This window comes from Neophocaena asiaeorientalis, unplaced genomic scaffold, assembly GCF_003031525.2.
Source record: "Neophocaena asiaeorientalis asiaeorientalis breed wild unplaced genomic scaffold, Neophocaena_asiaeorientalis_V1.1 scaffold77, whole genome shotgun sequence".
Classification (NCBI taxonomy): Eukaryota; Metazoa; Chordata; class Mammalia; order Artiodactyla; family Phocoenidae; genus Neophocaena; species Neophocaena asiaeorientalis.
The window spans coordinates 11,343,486-11,365,617 of record NW_020174645.1 but is presented as its reverse complement, the minus strand read 5'-3'; the positions used below and the strand labels follow the sequence as shown (position 1 = coordinate 11,365,617).

Here is a 22,132-nt window from a genome sequence, read left to right as displayed (position 1 = left end):
GTGATCACTGTTAGATGTGATCTACTCAGAACAGTTAAGGAACTAAACACCAGAGCTCCAAATCCAGTGGTGTGTGTGTGTGTGTGTGTACGCTAAAACTGATCCAGGAATGCCCTTGTATCCTGAATATGTGAAAACCGTCTGAGAACAGCTACGAGATGTGCTGATCAGGGGAGTAAAACTTTACGCTGGAAGGTAGAGCCTGGCTGCTGGTCAAGGACTGTTCATAATACTTAACACCTTTTGAATAGGCGTAGATCACTCCCATTACAAAAGCAGGATGGAAGGGGAAAAAAGCCACTCAACGTTTCAGTAATTCAATAATTTATTCCTCTAAAAAAGTGTGTAAAAGTATATAGCTCTCATTCACAAGGTATATATGAATGACATTTAAAATGGAGGCCTTTTAGTATTGTTTCTTTTTATCAAAGTCTTTTAGTGTACTGTACCAGCGCTATACTGTAGTTTTTTTAAATGAACTTCACATATTTTTGTATTCTTTCAAATTGTTTGCTATATATAAAAGAAGCTCACTGCAAAATGCTTGAAGGAAAAAAAGGAAACAAAAGAAATTCAGAACTTCCCAGAAATGTACAGCTTTTACATTTAAAAAAGGTTCTGAAATATACATACAAGCATGCTGGACAATCCCACCCCTCTCCCCTCCCCCATTTCCCCTCTTTAGTTCAAACCATGGTAAGAGTTCTGATTTCTGCAGAATTTCCAAAATTAAAAATAAAAAAAAAAAATAAAATAAGTTCTCACTCTGTAGCAAATCCAGGGCTTGTACATTTCAGATTAATTCAGTAAAAAACTCACAAGTAAAATAATGCATATTTAAGGGAAATATTATACAGACTTTTTCACACAGAAGTACATAATAAGATTTTTTTAAAATCTATTGCCATTCATTTATTTTTGCACAAAAACGTATAAATATGTCACCAGCTTTTCTTAACTTAAAAAACTTAAATAAAAGACACCAGATGAAAACTACCCTTTGCTGCTTTTTTTTTTTAAATTTTTGTAGGGGTTTTTTTGTTTTTTGTATTTTTTTTCTTTTTTTTTTGCTGAGAATTGGGTTTCTAGGGAAGAAAAGCCCCTGCGTTAAAAACAGCCCATTAAAAAAAAAAAAAATTCAAAGTTCTGATGAATTCTGGGAAAAAAAGCAACCCCAAAGTGGTAAAAGATTACAAATATCTACTTTACAATTTGTCTTCTCACCAAGATAGTTTTATACAAGTTTACAATCTTCATCATCTTATGCTCTTCAAAAGGCCTTGAGAATTTTTCCTTTCTGATTAAGAAAAAATAGCACTGCAATATTTTTAAAGTCAATTTTACACTGTACACATTAGATACAAATGGTTTGATATATCAGATTTTTTTAACCTATACACTGCGAAAGTCGACCCCTCCCCCCCAATTGGTGGTACAGAGAACAAAATTATCCATTTACAAGTTACTTCTCTGCTTTCACATTCCCACCACACAACTTTTTTTTTAATATGTTTTAAACGTTAGATTATTTCAAGAAAAATACTTTTACAAAATCATATCAGTTATTACATTTTTCCTTTTTTTGTTAATAACCAGAATATGGAAGTCTCTTGGAAGAACTTTTAAAATTTGCATGATTCTCTCCACAGGTGACTAGAGCTCAACAGCCTGACCAGAGCGGCTCATGGGAGGCAAGCCCACGCCCACTGCCCTCAGACAGAAACGCACAGCAAGGTAGGGGTAGAAATGGAGTCCTAAAGACAACCCTCTCGGGCCTGGATAAAATACTTCAATTAGCCTTAATGATTTAAAAAGGCATGTTTTTTTTTAAAAAAGTCCCACCACGAAGGCTCAACTTCAAGTACTAATTTAATGGTTAAGTTGAATATTTCTTTGAAATAATATTCCTATGGTCCAGAAAAAATTTACCATATTTATAACTGATTTTATGAGCAAACACTTTCGATTGTGATATATACATGAGTCCCTTTTGATCTAATGAGAGGAGAGACCTGGCTTTCAGTAAGAATTCACTAGAAAATATATTTCCATTGTGACTATATAAAACTAGTGAAGGTACTTGCCTCCATGGCTCTGGGTTGAGCTTGACTGCCTTCTGTATAAAAATGTTGTCCTTCAGGAAACGCTGGCCACTTTTAATAAGGAATATGGCAGAATGTTTACCCAGTTTATTCTCAACAAAACCTACTGCTGGGTGGTTTTGAATATATTACTTGTAAGCAGGATCTCCCCAATTTGTTTTCACTCCTTTTCTGGCTTCTAGGACAGAGGTATGTAGTCAAAGAATCCTATGGTGGATCTGAGTTGGGTTTCAGCTACTGTACCTGGTCCTTGTGAATTAAAAAAATTAAAAGAAAGTCACAAAAACCATATGACAAAACAGCCTAAAATAAATAAACAAAATGAAGATGTCTCCAGACCTTTTGTATCTACACACAGGTATAAAGTCAACCAAAGCACTCATGCCAATCTGGATGGGAGCACTAGGGAGACAGAAACCCCGTTATGAAATCATGTACTTGAGCTGGTTCTTGTTTCTCAAAAGTCCCAGATTATGGAGTTCAGGTAACCCACAGGCCATACACCAATAACTAACTAGAGGATTTCATCCAGAGGGCTGAACTGCCCTTATTAAACAGAGGCTGAAAACACAGACTCTTGTGCAAAAGGATACTGTCTCTTCTGGTTCCCTCTTGAAAACCAACAACAAAAAACTTCCTGTGGCCCAGTGGTTTGGGGCCGCACACACCATAACACTGGCTGAAAGTCACTGCTTATGGAAGTTTCCAGGTCCATGAGAGAAGTGTCTGTGAGTCACTCTGGTAATGAACACTGCAGAAATGACATGTGCCTGCTGAGAAGTAATCACAGTGCAGGACTGCAGAGTGGTCTCAAGAGGAGGGAGTAAGGTATTTGAAGAGTGTAGCAGGTTCCTTGGACTGAGGTTGCGGGGAGAAGGAACTGAGCCAGAGAGAACAAGTGCTTTTCCAATTAGAGTATATTCATGATGGCGTTGTACAACTGAGTGAGCACCACAAAGTGGACGGGAAGGCAGGAGGTACGGTCCTGGGTGGCCGGGTTGCACGTGAGCCAGGACAGGGCGTTGTACTGCTCCAAAACAAACCTGCCGGAGAGAACACACGGGTCAGGGCATCAGGCACGACAGAAGTAAGGCTGAAAGTTCTAACGTGCCAGTGCCAGATGTCAGCAGGAAGAAGGCCTAATATCATTTCATAAGTTGCCCCAGGCTCTTTCCCAGAGTTCGTTTCCTCATGTCCCCCCTTCCTTCTAGACCTGCACTGTCCAATATGGCAGCCACCGGCCCCCAACTCCGTGAACTCAGATATGCTGTACATAGAGAACAGGCACCGGGATTTCAAAGACTTAGTATTTAAAAAAGCATGGAAAACAGCTCATGAATATTTTTATATTGATTACTGTTCAAATGATACTATTTTTTATATTTTGACATCGTTATCACATGTTTTTATATAACTGATAAAGTTATTACTAAAATTAACTTCACTAATTTCTTTTTAAAACTTTTCTAGTAGCCACACTAAACTAGTAATTATATGTGACTCACATTATACTTCTATTGGACAGTGTTGCTGTAGAGGCCCTGGAAGCCAAAATCGTGTAGATTAGGTAGGTTCTTGCTTTAACTATAATTTCCAAATCATTTAAGAGTTAGAAAAACATTAGGAAGAGCTTGCATATTTTCCCAAGGTACGTGAGGAATGTTTACAGCCTGCTAAAGTACGAGACAAATCTGGGAGGTATTTCCCAGCTATGGAATTTATGTTTTACTTAACTCTATTTACATAATCTATGTCAGGGAGGGCAGAAAATGTTTCCAAAGTCAAGTGCTTTAAGTTCCAGACTTTGTCTTCTAACTATCCACCCCCTTATTCTGATCTATTTTCATCACCATGAAATGCCTCCTCTGAATGGGAAGCAAGGGCAGTTGTACTTGCACATAACTACCGGATTTAACAAAGTATGCTACACTGTCTGTCCTATGCAGGTATTGGGGGGGATGTGGCTCTCACTGGCTAATCAGACAGTGCTCCACTGCACAAAAGGTAGCACCTCTTGCACAAATACCACACTTTAATTAAAACACCTTGGAAAAACAAGAGTAAAGTATATAATTTCAAACTGCACTGCTATGTTGCCTAGGTCTGAATCTACCTTAAAACATCAGACGTGGTTTTGGAGTCAAGAGGATGTGGAACCCGCTGAGAATTCCTGGCAGGGAGAAGTTCGTCCGTCTGTGCTACAGAAATGTGGTGATGTAGCGAAGCCTGGTGAAAGAACAAAGACAGTTACCTTCCTGGTCTAGTCAACCATGGGGCAGAAATAAGGCCACGTCTACCAGAAGGAGATGCTCTCTAAAGTCCATTGTAGTCAGGGCTTCTATTCTAAGTCCATGAATTTAAGCTGCTCAGTAACCCCAATGTGACCCCAAATAACTCCATATCCTAGAGTAGAGGGGGAAAAAAAAAGCTAGCTTTGCAAGTGGACTGAAAATAATTAGTGTCCCTCTTAAGGTTTTTTTTTTTTTTTTTGTCCCCTGCATCAGCAGGTGGACTCTCAACCACTGCGCCACCAGGGAAGCCCCCTTTTCAGGTTTTAATCTGTAGAAGGCTCCACAGTCGGGATGTGGCTGACTGTGTTGTTGTGGTGGTCTTCTATCCTGATCCCTGTACTTCATAACTGGTGCTGTGCCCTTCTTACAGCATCACATCCAAAGGCACCTGATGTCTGCTGTCATCAGAATATGACAGATCCCTGGATCCAGCAGGTACCAGCACAGTCCATCTACTTTAAAGTTCCCCATCAATTTTTAACGTAATAGTTTTAGTATAGTTTTACTTTATTAATTGTAAAATATAAGAGGACGCAATATATGGGCTTCCCTGGTGGCGCAGTGGTTGACAGTCCGCCTGCTGATGCAGGGGACATGGGTTCGTGCCCTGGTCCGGGAAGATCCCGCCGAGCGGCTGGGCCCATGAGCCATGGCCTCTGAGCCTGTGCTCCGCAACGTGAGAGGCCACAACAGTGAGAGGCCCGCGTACCGCAAAAAAAAAAAAAGAGGCGATATAAATGCTTGATTCTCCTTACTTTTCGATTTTCTGATTAATGAGCTGCTGCTCTGGCAGCTTCAAAAGGTGACTTATAAATGTTTTGTTTTTCAGCACAACTATGAACCCATAGATTGATATCAATCTACTGCCACCATTGTTCATTTTAATGACTAAATGATCCCATCCCTGGGCAATGGGAACCCCTCCAAGTTGGCTACTGGGTCCTTTGATAAGACTAATAATCTTTGGTAGCTTCCTTGCTTTTTAGGCATGACAGGATGTCTCAGGTACACCTCAAATATTTCTTACTTTAGCCCTGGAATCAGTCATTTCCTCAAAGAACTCTGGTTCTTTTGAATGATAAACAGACAGTATTGCGAAACCATAATTGTGTCAATAAAGCTGTTTATTGCTGCTAGGCTATCATGGCTCCTGAGCCTTTTCAGTAAACAGAGCTAAAGAATGTGTATACTTTTCAGAGAGGAAAAGATAAATCTAGGTTCAGACTAGTAATTCTAATTGAGAGATTGCAGGATTTTTTTTTTTTTTTTAATTTTATTTATTTATTTATTTTTGGCTGTGTTGGGTCTTCGTTTCTGTGCGAGGGCTTTCTCTAGTTGTGGCGAGCGGGGGCCACTCTTCATTGCGGTGCGTGGGCCTCTCACTGTCGCGGCCTCTCTTGTTGCGGAGCACAGGCTCCAGACGCGCAGGCTCAGTAGTTGTGGCTCACGGGCCTAGTTGCTCCGCGGCATGTGGGATCTTCCCGGACCAAGGCTCGAACCCGTGTCCCCTGCATTGGCAGGCGGATTCTCAACCGCTGCGCCACCAGGGAAGCCCAGCAGGATTTTTATATAAATTCTTTGATTTCATAAAGTCATCAGGAAAAGAAAATGACTTCAATTGTTTTTGGTTTTAACCTTCCAGATTTGTGTGTGTGTGTGTGTGTGTGTATGTATGTGTACGTGTGTGTATCTTAGTGATTACTCTGTAGTGGGACTTCTGCATCCAATGGGAAATGTGCAGGGTTGTAATATTTGGCCTTCCCACCGTACCAGGGCCATCTCCCCACAGCTCGGCCAATACAGTGTGTTGTCAAACCGTTGGCTTTTTGGCAATCCATGGATTTCATTCTAGGTTCTCTCATCCAAACTGGAAGTGAGAGATCTTTTGTTTTTAACTCTTAATTTGGATTAAAAATTTCCAAGAAATATACAGGAAGGCGCAAGCAGAAACATGGAATTTTTTAGCTGACTCCTGCCCTACTCTAAAAAGGAACGCTGACTGCCTGTGGCAGTGGAGGAAGAGGACAACTAGTCATCATCATCCCCCCGGGCCCGCCCCCCGGCGTAACTTCCCTGACCGCAGTGCCTTATACAGAAACACGTGGCCACCCTAGATGTGTCCTTTGGGCCGCGGGAAGTCTCCTCCTTGGGTGAATGTCATTCATTTCTTTGTGACATGGTTTTGGGCTCCTCTCCTAAATGCTGTTCTTCACCTCTACCTGTAATCAACATACCCTCAGACTCTTAAGTAGATGTGAGAGAGTCGGGGAGCAGAATAAGACGATGGTGCCCAAGGCAAATTCTAACCAAGACTGATTTTGAGCATAAGTCACTCACGCCCCAACTTCAAATACAACACCAAACCAACCTTGAGGAAGAGGGGACACTGGTTCTGAGCCTGGGGACACGATGACCAAAACCACTGGGGGAGATTCTCAGCTTTGGCAGTCGATACAAAATACCCAAGGGCCAGAGGCTGCTGTTTCAGCTCCTCAGGTGCTTCCCTAGAAAGAAGACGCTCACCCTGGCTCTGAAAAACAAAGTCCCAGAGGCATGATCAGCATTTATTACCAAATAGAGCTTTTTTAAAAACCAACTTTTTAAAAGAAATTGATATGACATATTAGTTTCACGTGTACAACATGATTCTAACTGTGGGAAATAATCACCACAGTAAGTCTAGTTAACATCCACCACCGTACAGAGTTACAATTGTTTTCCTTCTGATGAGAACTTTTAAGATCTACTCTCAGTAACTTTCAAATATACAATATGGTATTATTAACTAAAGTCACCATACATTACATCCCCAGGACACTTACTTTATAACTCAAAGTTTGTGCTTTTTGACCACCTCCACCCAACTTTTTATCAATTCTCCCTGCACACTGTAGTGACTAATCCCCTTCCTGGCAGCATCTCACACCAAAATGTCAACTGACCAAGAAAGGTCAACAGGGGAGGCAGTGTCTCTGCTGCACACACAGATATCTGATGAAAACTATGGCTCAGGAAGAAGGTACCAGTAAAACTGACAACATCAGCCAAGTAAATACAGGTTTCTTTTCTCTGTTTCCTTTTCTTCAGAATGTAAAATCTGCTCCGTGGCACTATTAGGTAATAAACTAAAAATGGAAAGAGTGGAATCTGACAGCTGCGGGTACCACCACACCCACATGCTCTTTCACCAGCAACCAACCAAAAATACACACGCACACCTGACTGTCCACTGTCAATAACGTTCTAACACTTCACCGGTATCTGACCTGCCAGCAGCGTGAGATCTGCTCCTGAAGAAGCCCTGTTTCAATTTACAGCAGTCCCGGTAATAAGGGACTCCTGTGAGAGCCACCGGGCGTTTCTGCAGTTGACATTTTCCTTCTTTGACTCTTTTAGCTAGCTTCGAGAGTTGAAAATGTACCTTTTATGCAAAAGCAGTAATAAGTCATCCATTTGTTCTCAAAAGCCTTCTGTTTCAAGGAAGAAAAAAAAAAAAATCCTCAACTACTACACCAAGCTGTATCATTTCTGAGTTGGTTAAAAAATAAAAACTTACTGCAACCTTGAACAAATTTTTTCTCCTGTGGTAATTTCTTAACTGGATATCAAAGAATGTTTAATGGTTCGGAAAGAGGAAATGCCGAAAGCCTCTCGGGTCACCTGGCTGCAGGTGCTCAGGATTAGAAAAGGCCACCTGACCAGCTTCAGCATAGTACTGTTTGGAGTGTGACATTCAGTGGCTTGAGGTGCCAACAAAGGGAGAAAATAAAGCACGCCTCTGTTTCTCACAAAACTAACACTACACTTCAGTTACCAATTCTTTGTTAACGGAGGAGCTAAATTATAACAACCAGTACTGGGAGGTAGCTGCTATTATTTCCATTTCACAGATAAGGTAACCAAGGCTGAGAAAGGTAAAGTAAGCTTGCCCAAAGTCACAAAGCTAGGAAGATGTTCGGCTATAATTCAGAGCGATATTTATCAAGCTCCAGGGCATGCATTCTTAGCTGCAATGCTATTTGCCTCTAGAATTCACGTTAATCCTAAATTAAAACTATCCCATGTAAAATTTGTGGTTTTGGTCCCCATCACAACCATCTCCAATGAACCAATAAATTGTCATTAACTGGCAAATGACTGGAGGAAACAGACATTTACAATCCCTTCCTTGCAGAAGGGAGAATTAGGGGGCAGGCAGTAACGTGAGGGCAGTCTACTGAGGTGGCCTTCCCTGGTTTCATCTTCTCTGAAACTAAAGTTTTCAATCTTCTTTTCTCTAGACTGTCCTTCAGTGAACTCAGGGCTGGCCATAAAAGTCCCACCTGACAGAAACCTAAGTCCTCGAAGGACACCTTTGTGCCTAATGGGCGTAAGCAGGGTGCTTGTACTTGTCCAGTTTAAGATATTAGACATAGCTCTTTTTCTGTGTCTTAACCCCTCAATCTCTTAACATCTTAAGTAAAAAGTGTAATACAGTGATAAGGCATGAATCACCTAGCTTTTAAAGAAACTTAACGTGAGCTGATGGCAGAACCTTTAACGCCTCAATCGTCTGCTACTTCACCTCTAATATCCTGGGATATTTAAAGGTGAAAGCAGCTGTAAGCCCTGTTTTTCCCTTGATACGCTGGTACTAACCTGCGCACTTCTCCAAACTCAGCCTCCTGTGGGCTCCTCCCACTCCCGCAGGCTGGCCACAGAGAACACCTAACATGCCTAAAATAAAGGCGCCATGACCTAAACCAAGACCAGTTGAGCTCCCTTCCGAATTAATTAACCATCAACAATGTGTTATTCAATTAACACAGTTACTCTGAATGTTAAATAAGCAGGGTTATTGAACTAGCCTCTGAAAAGCCACTGTTCTGGCAAAAAATTAAAAAATAACTGGGAAGCAGCAAGCAACCAAAATTAATTTTTGCTCAGAACACAGTAACTGCACAAAACCCTTGCAGCTGTAATGGGACTATTCTGATTAAACACATTCATCAGGAATAATAATAACATTTCTTTAGAATTCCTGCTTTGTTCGAAATGGAACTACAGGGTTGCTGTCCCACACTTACTCCTCTTGTACCAGGGACCAAGACCATCAGGGAGAAAGGTGTGTGTAGTAAAAGACGACAGCACTTCTGGAGGATTTTCCTGAAGGCTGAGGTGGTTTTAAACAACCTATTTCAAGTCGTCCTTACCCGACTATGCTGGAAGTGAGAGCCCACACCAATTCCAGAAGGAGAGCCTGGGGAGGGAACTGGGGAGGAGTTGGGAGAGGAATGGAGGTTCCCAGTCATTAATATGCCAATATCATTGTCCATATCATCTGGGAATGGAAGGTCAACAAACATGTCATCTAGAGGGAGAGAAAAAAAGGACAAAAATTAAAAAGCTAATCCATAGCCCCAATTTAAACCAATGCACAGTTTATTGGCCTATGACTATTACAGGCATGTGTTGTTAACAACTTAGTAAGACTTAATGCGTGCCCACTGGGTTCAAGGTGCTGCAAATTATTCTTGCATTTTGTACTCTCTCCAATGATCTCCTAATGTGAGGTATTAACAGAACGGAGAAATAAAGAACATAAAACTCTGCATTCTGCATAGCCTCCAAAGGCACATAAAAAGAAGGCAAAACAGCTAAAGAAGCAATTTAATTATTAAAGTTAAAACTGACACCATCCAAGAAAACAGCAGACACCATCTATGCATCCAATTAGCATCTAAAATACTTAAGGCTGAATTAATGCATGCTAATAAGTGTGAACTTGCCCTCAAACTGGAGGCCTATTATACGAGCAGATCAAAGCATGATGTTTTTGTTAAGAAATCCTCTCTCCCATATCATAAAAGTAAGGTACACGCACAGCAGAAAATTTGGAAAGAGAAGTATAAAAGGGGAAACCCAATCACCATGAACATTTTTGCTGATCCTTTTTCTGTATTTATTATTACACTGTGATATTATGTGTGTTTTCTATATACACACACGCAGGACAGTATCCTTTTACCCTTTATCCATTTAACAGGAGTAAATGTTGGTAGCTGCTAAAAATTCTTCAAAGAACAATGCAAACGGCTGCATAATATTGAACATTTTACAGTTTATAAATAATCATTGCTTAACAGATGCCTTAAGATATTCAAACCATAAAAATCTATTAAGAATAATCAAATAAGGGGACCTCACTGGTGGCACAGTGGTTAAAAATCCACCTGCCAATGCAGGAGACACGGGTTGGAGCCCCCTGGTCCAGGAAGATCCCACATGCCGCGGAGCAACTAAGCCCGGGTGCCACAACTACTGAGCCTGCACTCTAGAGCCCACGAGCCACAACTACTGAGCCCGCATGCCACAACTACCGAAGCCCACGCGCCTAGAGCCCGTGCTCCACAACAAGAGAAGCCACCGCAAGGAGAAGCCCGCGCACCGCAACGAAGAGCCACCCCCGCTCGCCACAGCTAGAGAAAGCCCGCGCAGCAACGAAGACCCAACACAGCCAAAAATAAATTACTTAAAAAAAATTTTCAAGACTAATCAAATAAGGAGTTGTTTTAGAGCAAGTTAGATTCCCAATGATCAGCTAAAGACAGGTGCTATCTTCATACTGCCTAGCAGTCTTCATACATTTCACATCAGATCAAGAAATCTTTATTGAAAGAGTGACACCCATGTACAGGACACTATCAAGCAGATACTATTTTTTTGCCCTTAATGAAAAACAGGAGAAAGTTAATTACCCAAGAGAGGAAAGTGTTTATTTGGTCTTGGCAACAGTGCAAATTAAATCTTCAAAACCAAAAAGATTCTCAAACCTTCAATTCCCTCTTCACATTTCATATGCTGTTTACTACGACACAGAAGAACCTGCAGCGGCCAGGCGACTCTTTAGCACTATGTCTTGTTGAAGGAGCGGAGCCGCTCTATGCATACAGGGTCTTCCACTCACCATTGTTGGGGCTAAACCCATCTTCATTGGGATAGTTGGCTGGAGCCACTTGGATGGTTGACGATGTTGGGAACACCAAGATGTGTGTACAAGAAGCATCTTGAGGGGTGTTAAGTTGAGATGACTGCATGTTCAGTGCAGTACTTCGGCCAAAAACAGAGCCCATTGTGACAGCATCTTAAAAAGGGGGGGAAAATGTATCAATGCCTTTTGTGCAGCAGTGAACAACTCCAGAAACGACCGGAGCTGGATTGATGTGAGTCTGACACAACTGCCATGATGGATACACGTTTACAGTTGAGCCCACTTGTCTAAATATTTTCAAGAAACTGACTCAGAGCAGATAGCTATGATAACTCAAGCCACATTTCACTCTGGCAAGGTTAAGAAAAATTTGGATTGAGTCGACCAAATATGTTTTAATTACTTAAATAAGAAGTATTTCTAAAAATAAAACTTTCTTTCCTCCTGTGACTGCTAATAATTTATAACGGACTGTTCCCCCAAACAGTGCAATTCTGTAGAAATGGTATCATTCAACTAATAATTGTTACAACTAATATTTATTGAATGCATACTACATGCCAGATTCTGTACTGAATTCTTCATTCATATCATATCATTCAATCATCAAAGCTACACCTCAGAGGTAGGAACTACTACCCCCATTTCATGAGGAGGACAGAACACAAATGATGTAACTTGCCCAACTGGTGCGGGTGACAATTAACCCGAGGTCTGACCAGCAGGCCAGTACAGACATCTGTCTCTCTCTAGACTGGCCACAAGCAACTACATTCTCATACCACAACACTTCTGTTGGTTTTTACAGGGAGGGGACAAGGGTCTGCTGTTTGATCAAAGAAATACCTGGATGGTAAAAACAGGTTTAAAAAGTATAAAACTTCTTAGCTATTAAATTATAAAACAGCTTAGTTGCTGTTTTTAAAAAAATTCTGTGGCCATGATGTTTCGTCTGCCCACATCTTGGCACTTACTGAGTACTGTGGCTACCAGACACTGTGATAAATGCTCTACCCCTGTCTACTTCACATTCATCCTCAACCACAGAGAGACTCTAAACGTCCTCTTGAGGCTGCTTGAAGAGTCTATCAAATACCTTTCTTCAAAAGGGTATTAAAATACGTATCATGTTGGTGTCCACTTAAGTCATTTTTGGAGGGTGAACTTCATAAACTAACAACAGGTTGGGGTCAAATAATTCGCCAGGACTCTAAGAGCTCTCAATCACACCCAGGACTTGGGCTCTCTCCCAAGTGACGGGCAACAAAGATAATAAAATCACAAACCACTCCCCTTGGAAGAGACCAGATGGTTTCCATTTTGAGCCCTAAGTACAATTTTTTCTCATAAAGATAATAAAGATCATTCTATACTTGTGTGTGGACTTAAGATTGAATGGACTGAACTGTTCTGATACCTAATTAACAAAACTGACGAGATTTACCTGGCATCACTACAAAGGACCCCTGGGGCTCCATGGCAACCAGGCAGGCACTAAGGATAGAAGGAGAGTCTGCGGCAGAGATTCCACACATCCGGCACACGTCCTTGAGCCGTTTACTGATTGTCTGTAGTGAACATTCTCCAAGGAGGATACTCCAATCTGGAATCAAATATCACAATCGCACACAGTCTCCAGAAATTCATACTGATGTGAGGTTTGAGCATTTTACCAGTTTTGCCTGATAACTGAATTTCCAGGATTGGGCCCTGAAGGGAATATGGCTTTATAGAGGTTCCCCGCCTTGCTACAAAGAAAATGTTACTTGACCTCGATTACACTTCATTAACAAAGAAACGAAGGCCAACGACTATAGAGACTGAAATCATGTCTGAAATGACCTGTGAGTCCGGCACAGACCGGGCAGACTTAGGCACTTAAAATAGTTTTCAATGGTGATGCCAGTATGTTCTGTCCTTTCTCCTTCTCCAGGTCTGGTTCTTTCACTACCCCTATGAACACTTTTCTTTAGAAGAGAGCACAGTTTGGGGTGAACCTCAGTTTTGTTTACTGCTAGCGTCGATTGGTTGTTTCATGAAATGCAAGCAGCAGAAGAAATGAAGGGGACCCTTTCCTGGCATGCCCAAAGCAATGGGTGCAAGTAAAGTGCTCCAAATGATGCCACATTAATTGTTCAGATTAAAAAGATGTCATCAATTTTCTATCGTCTGTTTATTGCCTCCAAACAAAAGCACTACGTCTCCTCACAGAACTGTTGAGGGTAATGTTACTCCAGGAATTGAAAAGCACTTGGTACTCCCTTTATTTTGACCCCCGACACACATGAAGCACGTCACATTACTGCAGCCGTACACTGCTGTCATGTCACATCCCACTGATGTTAACACCACTCCACCTCTCTACCTCCATATACTTTTTTCAAACAACCTGCTCTCTCCTTAAAAAGTGAAAAAAAAAAAAAAAAAATTTCACATTTCATATTCCTAATGAACACTGAACTGAAGTGGCTGAAATAAAAGGGTCAAGGAACATAGAGGAGGGAGTATTTTTAAAAACCACAGAAATACCAAAGAGAAGTGAGTTTGGTAAAAACCAAGTAAGAAGGAAAAGACAGTATGATTATTTTTATCACAAACACTCTGGTGATAAAGAACAGAGATTCACAAAACTGACTCTGAAATCTGTGGACTCATATCTGATACTGCCTCACAGAGATGCAATGTGGTGCAGACCTCAGTTCCCCAAAGGAAGAAACTGTAGATTGGGAAGCTGATGTCCTGGACACTAGGCTTTTCTCTGTGTTTTTACTCCTTGAAAGTACATTTGCTCTCAGTCTTTTGATGGAGCCCTCAGTCACACTTACATTCTTCTCCCCCAAGAGATAAGAAAGAAGAGTGTGTCCCTTCTAAAAAATCATAAAAGGGAAGGCGATGGCTTTAATAATTTTCCAAAATACCAAGTAACTAGACTACTAGGCTACATTTTTATCCCCTCTACTTCTTTTCTATTATATTCTAACTTTTCCCAAGGGTTAAGAGTAGCTCAAAGCCTTTAAGAAATAAGATTGACTAAAAGGCATACTAAGAGAGATGATAGGAATTCTGACAGAAATGAAATGATGAATCCCCTAATGTATTAGACCTCCAGGCTACTGATACAGACTCATTATAATATTCTTTTAAAAATGAAAAGGGTAATATTTTCTATTGGTCTACAGTATAATTTAATACAAAAAAAATTCTGTGTATAACAGATTCCTAAGAAAACACTTACTTAATATTATATAATATTTGTATAAACTGCTGTTAAACCCTAATAATTAACTCACTTAGGCACTTACTACAAGGCAAGTTATATCTGTATCAGGGGTTTTATTTCAGGGTTTCCACAAATACCAGATATAAATTTCATGTAAAGAAATAAGATGCACACTCTAACGCAAGGGTCAGCAAACTACGGTCCACAGCTCACATCCTGCCCACCACCTGTTAGTAAACAAGGTTTTATTGGAACACAGCCACACCAATTCACTGGGGTATTGTCTATGGCTGCTTTGGCATTACAGTAGCAGAGTTGAGTAGTTCAACAGTGACCAGCTAGCCTGCAAGGTCAAAAATATTTACTACCTTGCCCCTTACAAAGAAAGTTTGCCAACTCTGTTCTGATATATACTTAGCACGTGCAAAACCACCAAGCTAATTTGTGACATATGCTTGCTTTTGTGCAGACGTTAGAAAAAAACCTCTCCCGGGACTTCCCTGGTGGCGCAGTGGTTAAGACTCCACGCTCCCAATGCAGGGGGCCCGGGTTCGATCCCTGGTCAGGGAACTAGATCCCACATGCATGCTGCAACTGAGAGTTCGCATGCCATGACTAAGGAGCCCGTGAGCTGCAACCAAGGAGCCGATGTGCCGCAACTAAGACCTGGCAAAACCAAATAAATAAATACTAAAGGGCTTCCCTGGTGGCGCAGTAGTTGAGAGTCCGCCTGCTAATGCAAGGGACACGGGTTTGTGCCCCAGTCCGGGAAGATCCCACATGCCACGGAGTGGCTGGGCCCGTGAGCCATGGCCGCTGAGCCTGCGTGTCCGGAGCCTGTGCTCCACAACGGGAGAGGCCACAACAGTGAGAGGCCCGCGTACAGCAAAAATAAATAAATATTAAAAACAAACCCAAAAACTTCTCCCATCTATATTCATATACTGAACTTTTTATAAATGTGTCATTAATCGATAGGGCTTTAAATTAATAATCTAGGCCTGTTCATATCGCTCATATAAAACTGTACAAGTAGCTGCGCAAGGATAATAAATGAGCTGGGCTCAACGCCAGGCAAGGCAGCTGCCTGTGGTGGTCAGTTGTGTTATGTTGCAGTTACTTTTAGTGCTTTCTTATATTTATGGTAAGAAATATAAGCAGTCGGTAGATATATTGGGGGATTCAACTTAAAAAAATCTGCTCTCTTAAATTTCCAGACTGAAGAATATCAGACAGTGGCAATGTGAATAAAGACTCTTCCAATTTGCAACTACTTGTCCTTGTCAATCAGGATTATCTTGCAATCAAGCCACCGAAACAAAAATAAATACAAAGCTCATCACCAGCAACCACCAAAAACAAACCAGCAAACGAAAGTAAAGGCTGTATATGACTTCTACTCTCATCCATAATCTCTGATACAAAATTTTCCAGTTAAAACTGACTTGTTCTTCTCACAATATATAAATAAATGTTAGAAATTCTAATTTACCAAGTATCATTTTTATATTAAAAAATATTTTTCCGTTTTATATACTGGGGTTCAATTATTATATTTAAGATTTTCTTTGTGTAAATGATTTCGTTGCTAATGAAAAGTCTAAAAGCCACTGGTTTATCCTGTACATTTAAAAGAATCAGAAAATATAATCTGCTTTATTCTTACTACCAACTTTATAATTTTCTCCCTCAGCTTAGTTAATGACATTAGCTCAGCCCTTTTCCTTTCCTTTGTTTCAGGAATTTCTCACCTTTAAGTTCCCCATGGCCAAGACGCCCAAGTCGCCCAATTACAACTCTCCAGGGCAGAGATGTCATTTGGACAATACCTATGCACCATTCCCATAACTTCTGTAGTCCAATTTTACGTGCAGATACTTTACTCCTCCGTGATCTAAAACAGACATGGAAAAGGGTCCCCAAATGAATCAAAGCTATCATTTAGTACGACAAAACCAAGAAAATTCCAAAGAACCCACCCACATGTTACCCACTGCATTTAGATAGGAAAGTTAGAAAGATCCATTATCTGAGAAAAGGCACAGCATCAATTTACACACACCATAAACACCAAGGCTCCTCACCTGTTTGGTAAAGCAATATTTACAATACATGTTTCTAATAATTCTCCATGGAGGTCAGTGCAGGAAGCCAAAAGCCAGCGCTGGTCGTGAGACAGACAATAGCCCACAAAGAGCACATTGTATTTCTGGCTCGCTTCACCAAATGTCTCTCCCAGCTCTGTCTGCTTGTCTTTGATTGGGGCCAATATAAAAGGAGGGGAGTAAAGCTGGATTGGGCTGGGCCGCTGAAATCAAAATCAAAATCAGTATCAGCACAAAGCCACTCCATGTTTACAACAAAACCCATACAGCACTGAGGGAAACCGACAGGGAGAAATGACAATAGATTGCTTCCCGACTAGTCCTATATATACAAATAATAATGATACAAAAAAAATTGTTTAAGGTAGGGAACCCAATCAAGCCAATTATTTCCTTATTAAAAGAAGTTATTATTGGCCCAACTTCATTAGTCATTAGGAAAGCGGATTAAAACCACTACACACCCACCAGAATGTCTGAAATATAAAGGACAGAAAACATCAAGTATTGGTGAGAATACAGGGCAATTAGAACTTTCATACATTGCTGGAGTATGATGTGCTTCGGAAAAGTATTTGACAACACCTGTAAAAGCTGAACAAACGCATACCCTCTGACCCCCCAAAATGCACATATATGTTTACAAAGCACAGGTATAAGCATGTTTACAACACTATCAATCTTAATAGTTCCAAAGAGAAAATAACCTAAATAACCATCAACAGTAAAATGAATAAATTGTGATAAAGTTACACAAGCAGAATATTAAACAGCAGCAAAGAGAATGAAAAAAACTACTGCTACAAGCAACAAAATGGATGATTCTCAACACTGAGTAAAAGAAGCCAGGCGCAAAACACTGTAAATTATGATTCCATTTATATAAAGCCAAAAACAGGCAAAATTATGCTGTTGTAAGTCAGAATAGTGATTACCATTGGAGTGACTGGAAGGGACATTAGAGAGGTTTCTGGATGCTTGTTATGTTTTGTTTCTAGTGCTAGTTACGTAATATTTTTACTTAGTGGAAATTCATCAAGCAGTATGCTTAAGACTGGGTACTTTTCAGTATGTATATTATACTTTATGATGTGTGTGTGTAAGTAGTTAAAGAGATCAAAGTGTTAGCTGTTACCTAAGACAAATATTTTAGATAAACTGTGATGAAATTTAATTGTCATCTTTGTTTCTAGCTTTATATACATTTCGATATTTAGTAAACTACAGCAGGGGTCAGCAAACTTCTGTAAAGGATCAGACAGTAAATACTTTAGGCTTTATGAGTCTCTGTCACATAATCTCTTTGTAAAAATGTAATAATCATTCTTACCTAGCTGGTCATACAAATGCAGGCTGCAGGCTGGATTTAGCCCACAGAATTGCCAACCCCTGAACTATATAGCATAAGAAACAGTAATAATGGAATTACAGAATTTTAAACTTAAAAGAGACCTTGGAGACAAGTTAATCCAATTCCTTCATTTTAGGGATACTTATTCAACAACTTGCTCAAGTTTCAAAGCTAACCTTATCACTGATCCATTCACTCTCCACAGACCCGGAAATTCTACTCCTAGGTACTTACCAAGAAAACTGAAAACATATAGCCACACAAAAACTCATACACAAATGTTTAGAACAGGGTTAGTCACAATAGCCAAAAGGTGGAAAAATCCATACGCCCATCCACTAATAAATGGATAAACAAAATGTCGTCTATCCATATAATGGAACAGTACTTAGCCATAAAAAAAAATGAAGTACTGATACATGCTACGACATGGATGAACCTCGAAAACATTATGTTAAGTGAAAGAAGGCAGACATAAAACATTCTATATTGGAAGGTTCCATTTACAAAAAACGTCCAGAACAGGCAACCCCACAGAGACACCAAGTAGAACAGTGGTTGCCAGGAGCTTGCATGAGACTGTGCCACTGCAGAAAATGAGAATTCCTGGAAGCAGGGGACTGGTGTCTTGTTCACCACTGCACAGTCGACACCTAGTACAGTGTCTGGCACACGGCAGACACTCAGCTATAGTTGCTGAATGAAAGTACAAAATTCTAGCTGCAGACTGGGGGGGAGGCAGCATTTAGCAATTAGCCATTGCACCTTAATGCAAGTAAAAATTTATAAACCTCAGTAAATGTTCACAACATTTGGTTCTTACATTTTTAATTAAGTCAAATGATTGATTTCTCTCTTCCTGTTCCAAAGCAGAGGGAAAGAAAGAATTTTTTTGTGTGATTTATTTGAATCTAAGCCTCACTATATTATCTCATGAACTCTCATGGTGTTCTGCCAGTATGTTATATAATCTTTTAAAACATTACATAATGCCTCGGATCTTAATATAGGTAGTCAGCCTTTACTCTCTTCTCTGAAAATGCAGACTACTATTAGTTGTCATCTGAAATTGTGGTAACTTCTGACCAAAGCGTAAGGAATGATTGCATCTGAATTGCAGAATAAGCACAAGAGGTAAGAAACTAAAAGATTCAAAGTTTATAAAGAAAGGCACAAACTCAATTCCTGGACACAAATTTGAAACAAGTAGAAACATATTTAGTTTTATTCCAGAAAAAGCTAGTAGTAGAGAAAACATATGACATGCTCACAAAAGTAAAAAATACAGACTCAAGAGAATAAACTAATCTAAAACTGCCAGAGATAGAAATTTTCTATAACCCCAGAGCGAATATAAGTTGTCAGCTAAGCAGTTTCCTCTCTTGGGACCAAACTGACCTGAACCAAGTTACAACAAATGCAGTATTAAGTAGTGCGTCATTTTTTTAGTCTTCCACAAAAACTTACATTACCAACTAAAATTAGCGATTTTTTGGTGTTTTTAAGTTCGCTAATGGTGAAGAGGTGTTTGCTGGCCTTTATTAATGGGTAATTTTTCATGCAAAAGTTGTGGGAACTGATTTTTGAAGGCTTTGAGAGTTCTGAACACTGCCCTGTATATCTACCTTCAGGATAAGGTGATTAGTAAAACAAAAGAAGTGTACAACTTCTGTTTAAAACATGTTTTGCTTTGGTGTTTTAGAATTCCCCCTGAGGTACTTATCTGTGGGAAACAGGTTTACAGAGATGGAGAGCAAAAGCGTTCATTTACATACAGAAGCACTGAGACAAGGGGAGGAGAAAGCATCAGAAAATGAGGGGCCTGTGCAGAGTAAACACATACACAGCGGCCGTTCCAAGGGAACAAAATGAGCGGGGGAAGGTGGAGAGTGATTTAAGACACAAATTAGCTTCAAACAATGATGAACAAAATAAATATAGGAAAACTGAACTTTCATAAGTAAAAGGGATAAGTGTACTGTTGCCTTAGGTCTTACATCAAAACATGGCAAGAGTCTGCTTGCCTCTTTTCTCAAAAAATTATACAAGTTCAGAGAAGTATCTCCTCTATTTCAACTTAAGGATTAAAGAAACCTACCACGCTTATAATAAAGGTAGAAGACCAACCAAGCAAGCAACTCTCCTGGTTTGCATCTTTAGCATAAAAGTAGTCTTTTTGCAAATTTCTGCCCTGTTGCTGCTACCTACCTCTGGGTTCTTGAGAGTCATCTCAATGCTGGCGGCAGGCCCAAATCCTGTGAGGGATTTAATGTGGATCTGTGTAGGCAGAGGTCGCCTGCACTGGCAGTACACTGAAAATGCCATGGACTTCAAGTATTGAATGTAGAAAACTTGTTCATCCTTCATTGTCTGCAGCATGTACTGGCAAGGCACAATCTACAAATACAAATAAAACTAGAAATAGAGATCTAATATGCTAACAAGGCAGTTCGAAAATGAAATGGTATGAATTCTTTACTTGAATGGGGGAGGCAACTTTAGTTTTAAAGTACAGAAATGCCAAACATCGTATAATTCAATCTTAATTCCTTTCAGTGACATAAAGTCCTATATTCCAAATATACCAGCAATTTAAGAGGAGGTGTCACTCTGCTGGTCAAGTTACACTGTCACTTAGAAATTACCCTGTTCCCATTTTAGAGATAAATTATCAATTTATTGTTGCCATGCCCCTAAATTTAAAAACTTGCTTTTAAATATATTTCTCACTTTTGTAAGGTTATACGCATAGCATGCATGGCATCTTTGGAATTATTGTCTAGTCATCTGAGGCACAAACTTCAAATCAATGAAAAACTATCAACAAACTATACTGGTAGCTTTAATTTCAATCTTTTAATTCTATAATATGGCTTGAGTTAAAGTGACAGAAAAACAAGATTCCAAACACCCAAGACATCATTTTTCACCTATTAAATTATAAATTTTTAAAAATTATTACGCTATAAAGCTGGCAAGGGTGCGCTGAAAATGAGCACGCTCCTTCACTCCTGAAAGAAATGTAAATAACTGTAACATTTTGGGAGAGGAACCTGGCATTAGTTATCAGTATCTTTATCAAAGAATCCACTTTAAGAAATGACTTGAAATGTGAAAGACAGGTTACACCTGAAGATGTTTATTATGGCTTTATTAATTCATTCATTCATTCATTCATTTACTTATTTATTTATTGGTCATGCTGTGCAGCTTGTGGGACCTTAGCTCTCCGACCAGGGATTGAACCCAGGCCCCGGAATTGGAGGCACAGAGTCCCAAACACTGGACCGCCTTATAGTTGTATTTGTAACAGTGAAAAGTTAAAAAAAAAAAAAAAAAAAGTAATTATATCTAACTGTAGAGAAACAATTGCACATGGAAAATATGCAGTCTATAAAAAATATGCTGCTTGGTGAGAATTTTAAATAAGGTGGAAAAATATCCATGAATAACTTCAAGTACAAAAAGACTAAAAATTATGTGAAAAGTATGATCTCAATTGTGTAAACAAACACAGAAAAAAGGCTAGAAAAACACCAAAATGCTAATAATGGCTGAATCTAAAAGGCAGAATTAAGAATACTTTTTTCTAATACATACAATTTTTAAAAAAATCATGAACCTGTTTACTTTCATAAAAACAAAAACAATGTAAAAAATAAACTTGCAAATAGTTACCTGGAGAATGAAAGAATTTCTCATATGCTCAGGTAAATTATCCAGCATTTCTGTGTAGCAGCGCATCAAACTCAACAGCCAAAAATTTCCAGAAGTGGAGTCTTCCTCTGCGGTATAAGTGAAGGGGTCCACCATGTAAATGACAACAGCTGGAGGGTAGGCTTGGCTGTCTGCAGAGTCAGGCTCCGTGGGAATTCCTATCCTCTCCCTTTCTGTAACACTGCAGAGAGAGTCACTTATGAGATGCACAACATAAATATAAATTATACAAAATAAATCAATTCCAGAGCACACTGACTCGGGGACAATGATTACAGATTAAATGCAACATTAATATGTACCAAAATGAAGGCAAAGCAAATCAGTTAGCATCCAGATGGATGGAAAACAACAACATGCTCCTCTAAAATGAGAT

General features: G+C 39.8%; 1 protein-coding gene across 3 annotated transcripts in view; it reads right to left on the bottom strand.

Moving 5' to 3' along the window:
• Positions 1–1,007: 1,007 nt before the first annotated feature.
• The window catches only part of MED13L (mediator complex subunit 13L), a 251,722-nt gene continuing 230,597 nt past the window's right edge, over positions 1,008–22,132 (bottom strand). For all 3 annotated transcript variants that reach the window (XM_024758571.1, XM_024758572.1, XM_024758573.1), the window contains 10 exons: positions 21,718–21,937; positions 20,248–20,436; positions 16,668–16,891; positions 16,335–16,477; positions 12,808–12,966; positions 11,340–11,516; positions 9,586–9,743; positions 6,762–6,923; positions 4,216–4,328; positions 1,008–3,145 (listed from right to left, as the gene is read on the bottom strand). In XM_024758571.1, the coding sequence (XP_024614339.1) occupies positions 3,013–3,145; positions 4,216–4,328; positions 6,762–6,923; positions 9,586–9,743; positions 11,340–11,516; positions 12,808–12,966; positions 16,335–16,477; positions 16,668–16,891; positions 20,248–20,436; positions 21,718–21,937 (1,678 nt within the window). In that variant the 3' untranslated portion in view covers positions 1,008–3,012. The remainder of the gene's footprint in view (positions 3,146–4,215; positions 4,329–6,761; positions 6,924–9,585; positions 9,744–11,339; positions 11,517–12,807; positions 12,967–16,334; positions 16,478–16,667; positions 16,892–20,247; positions 20,437–21,717; positions 21,938–22,132) is intronic.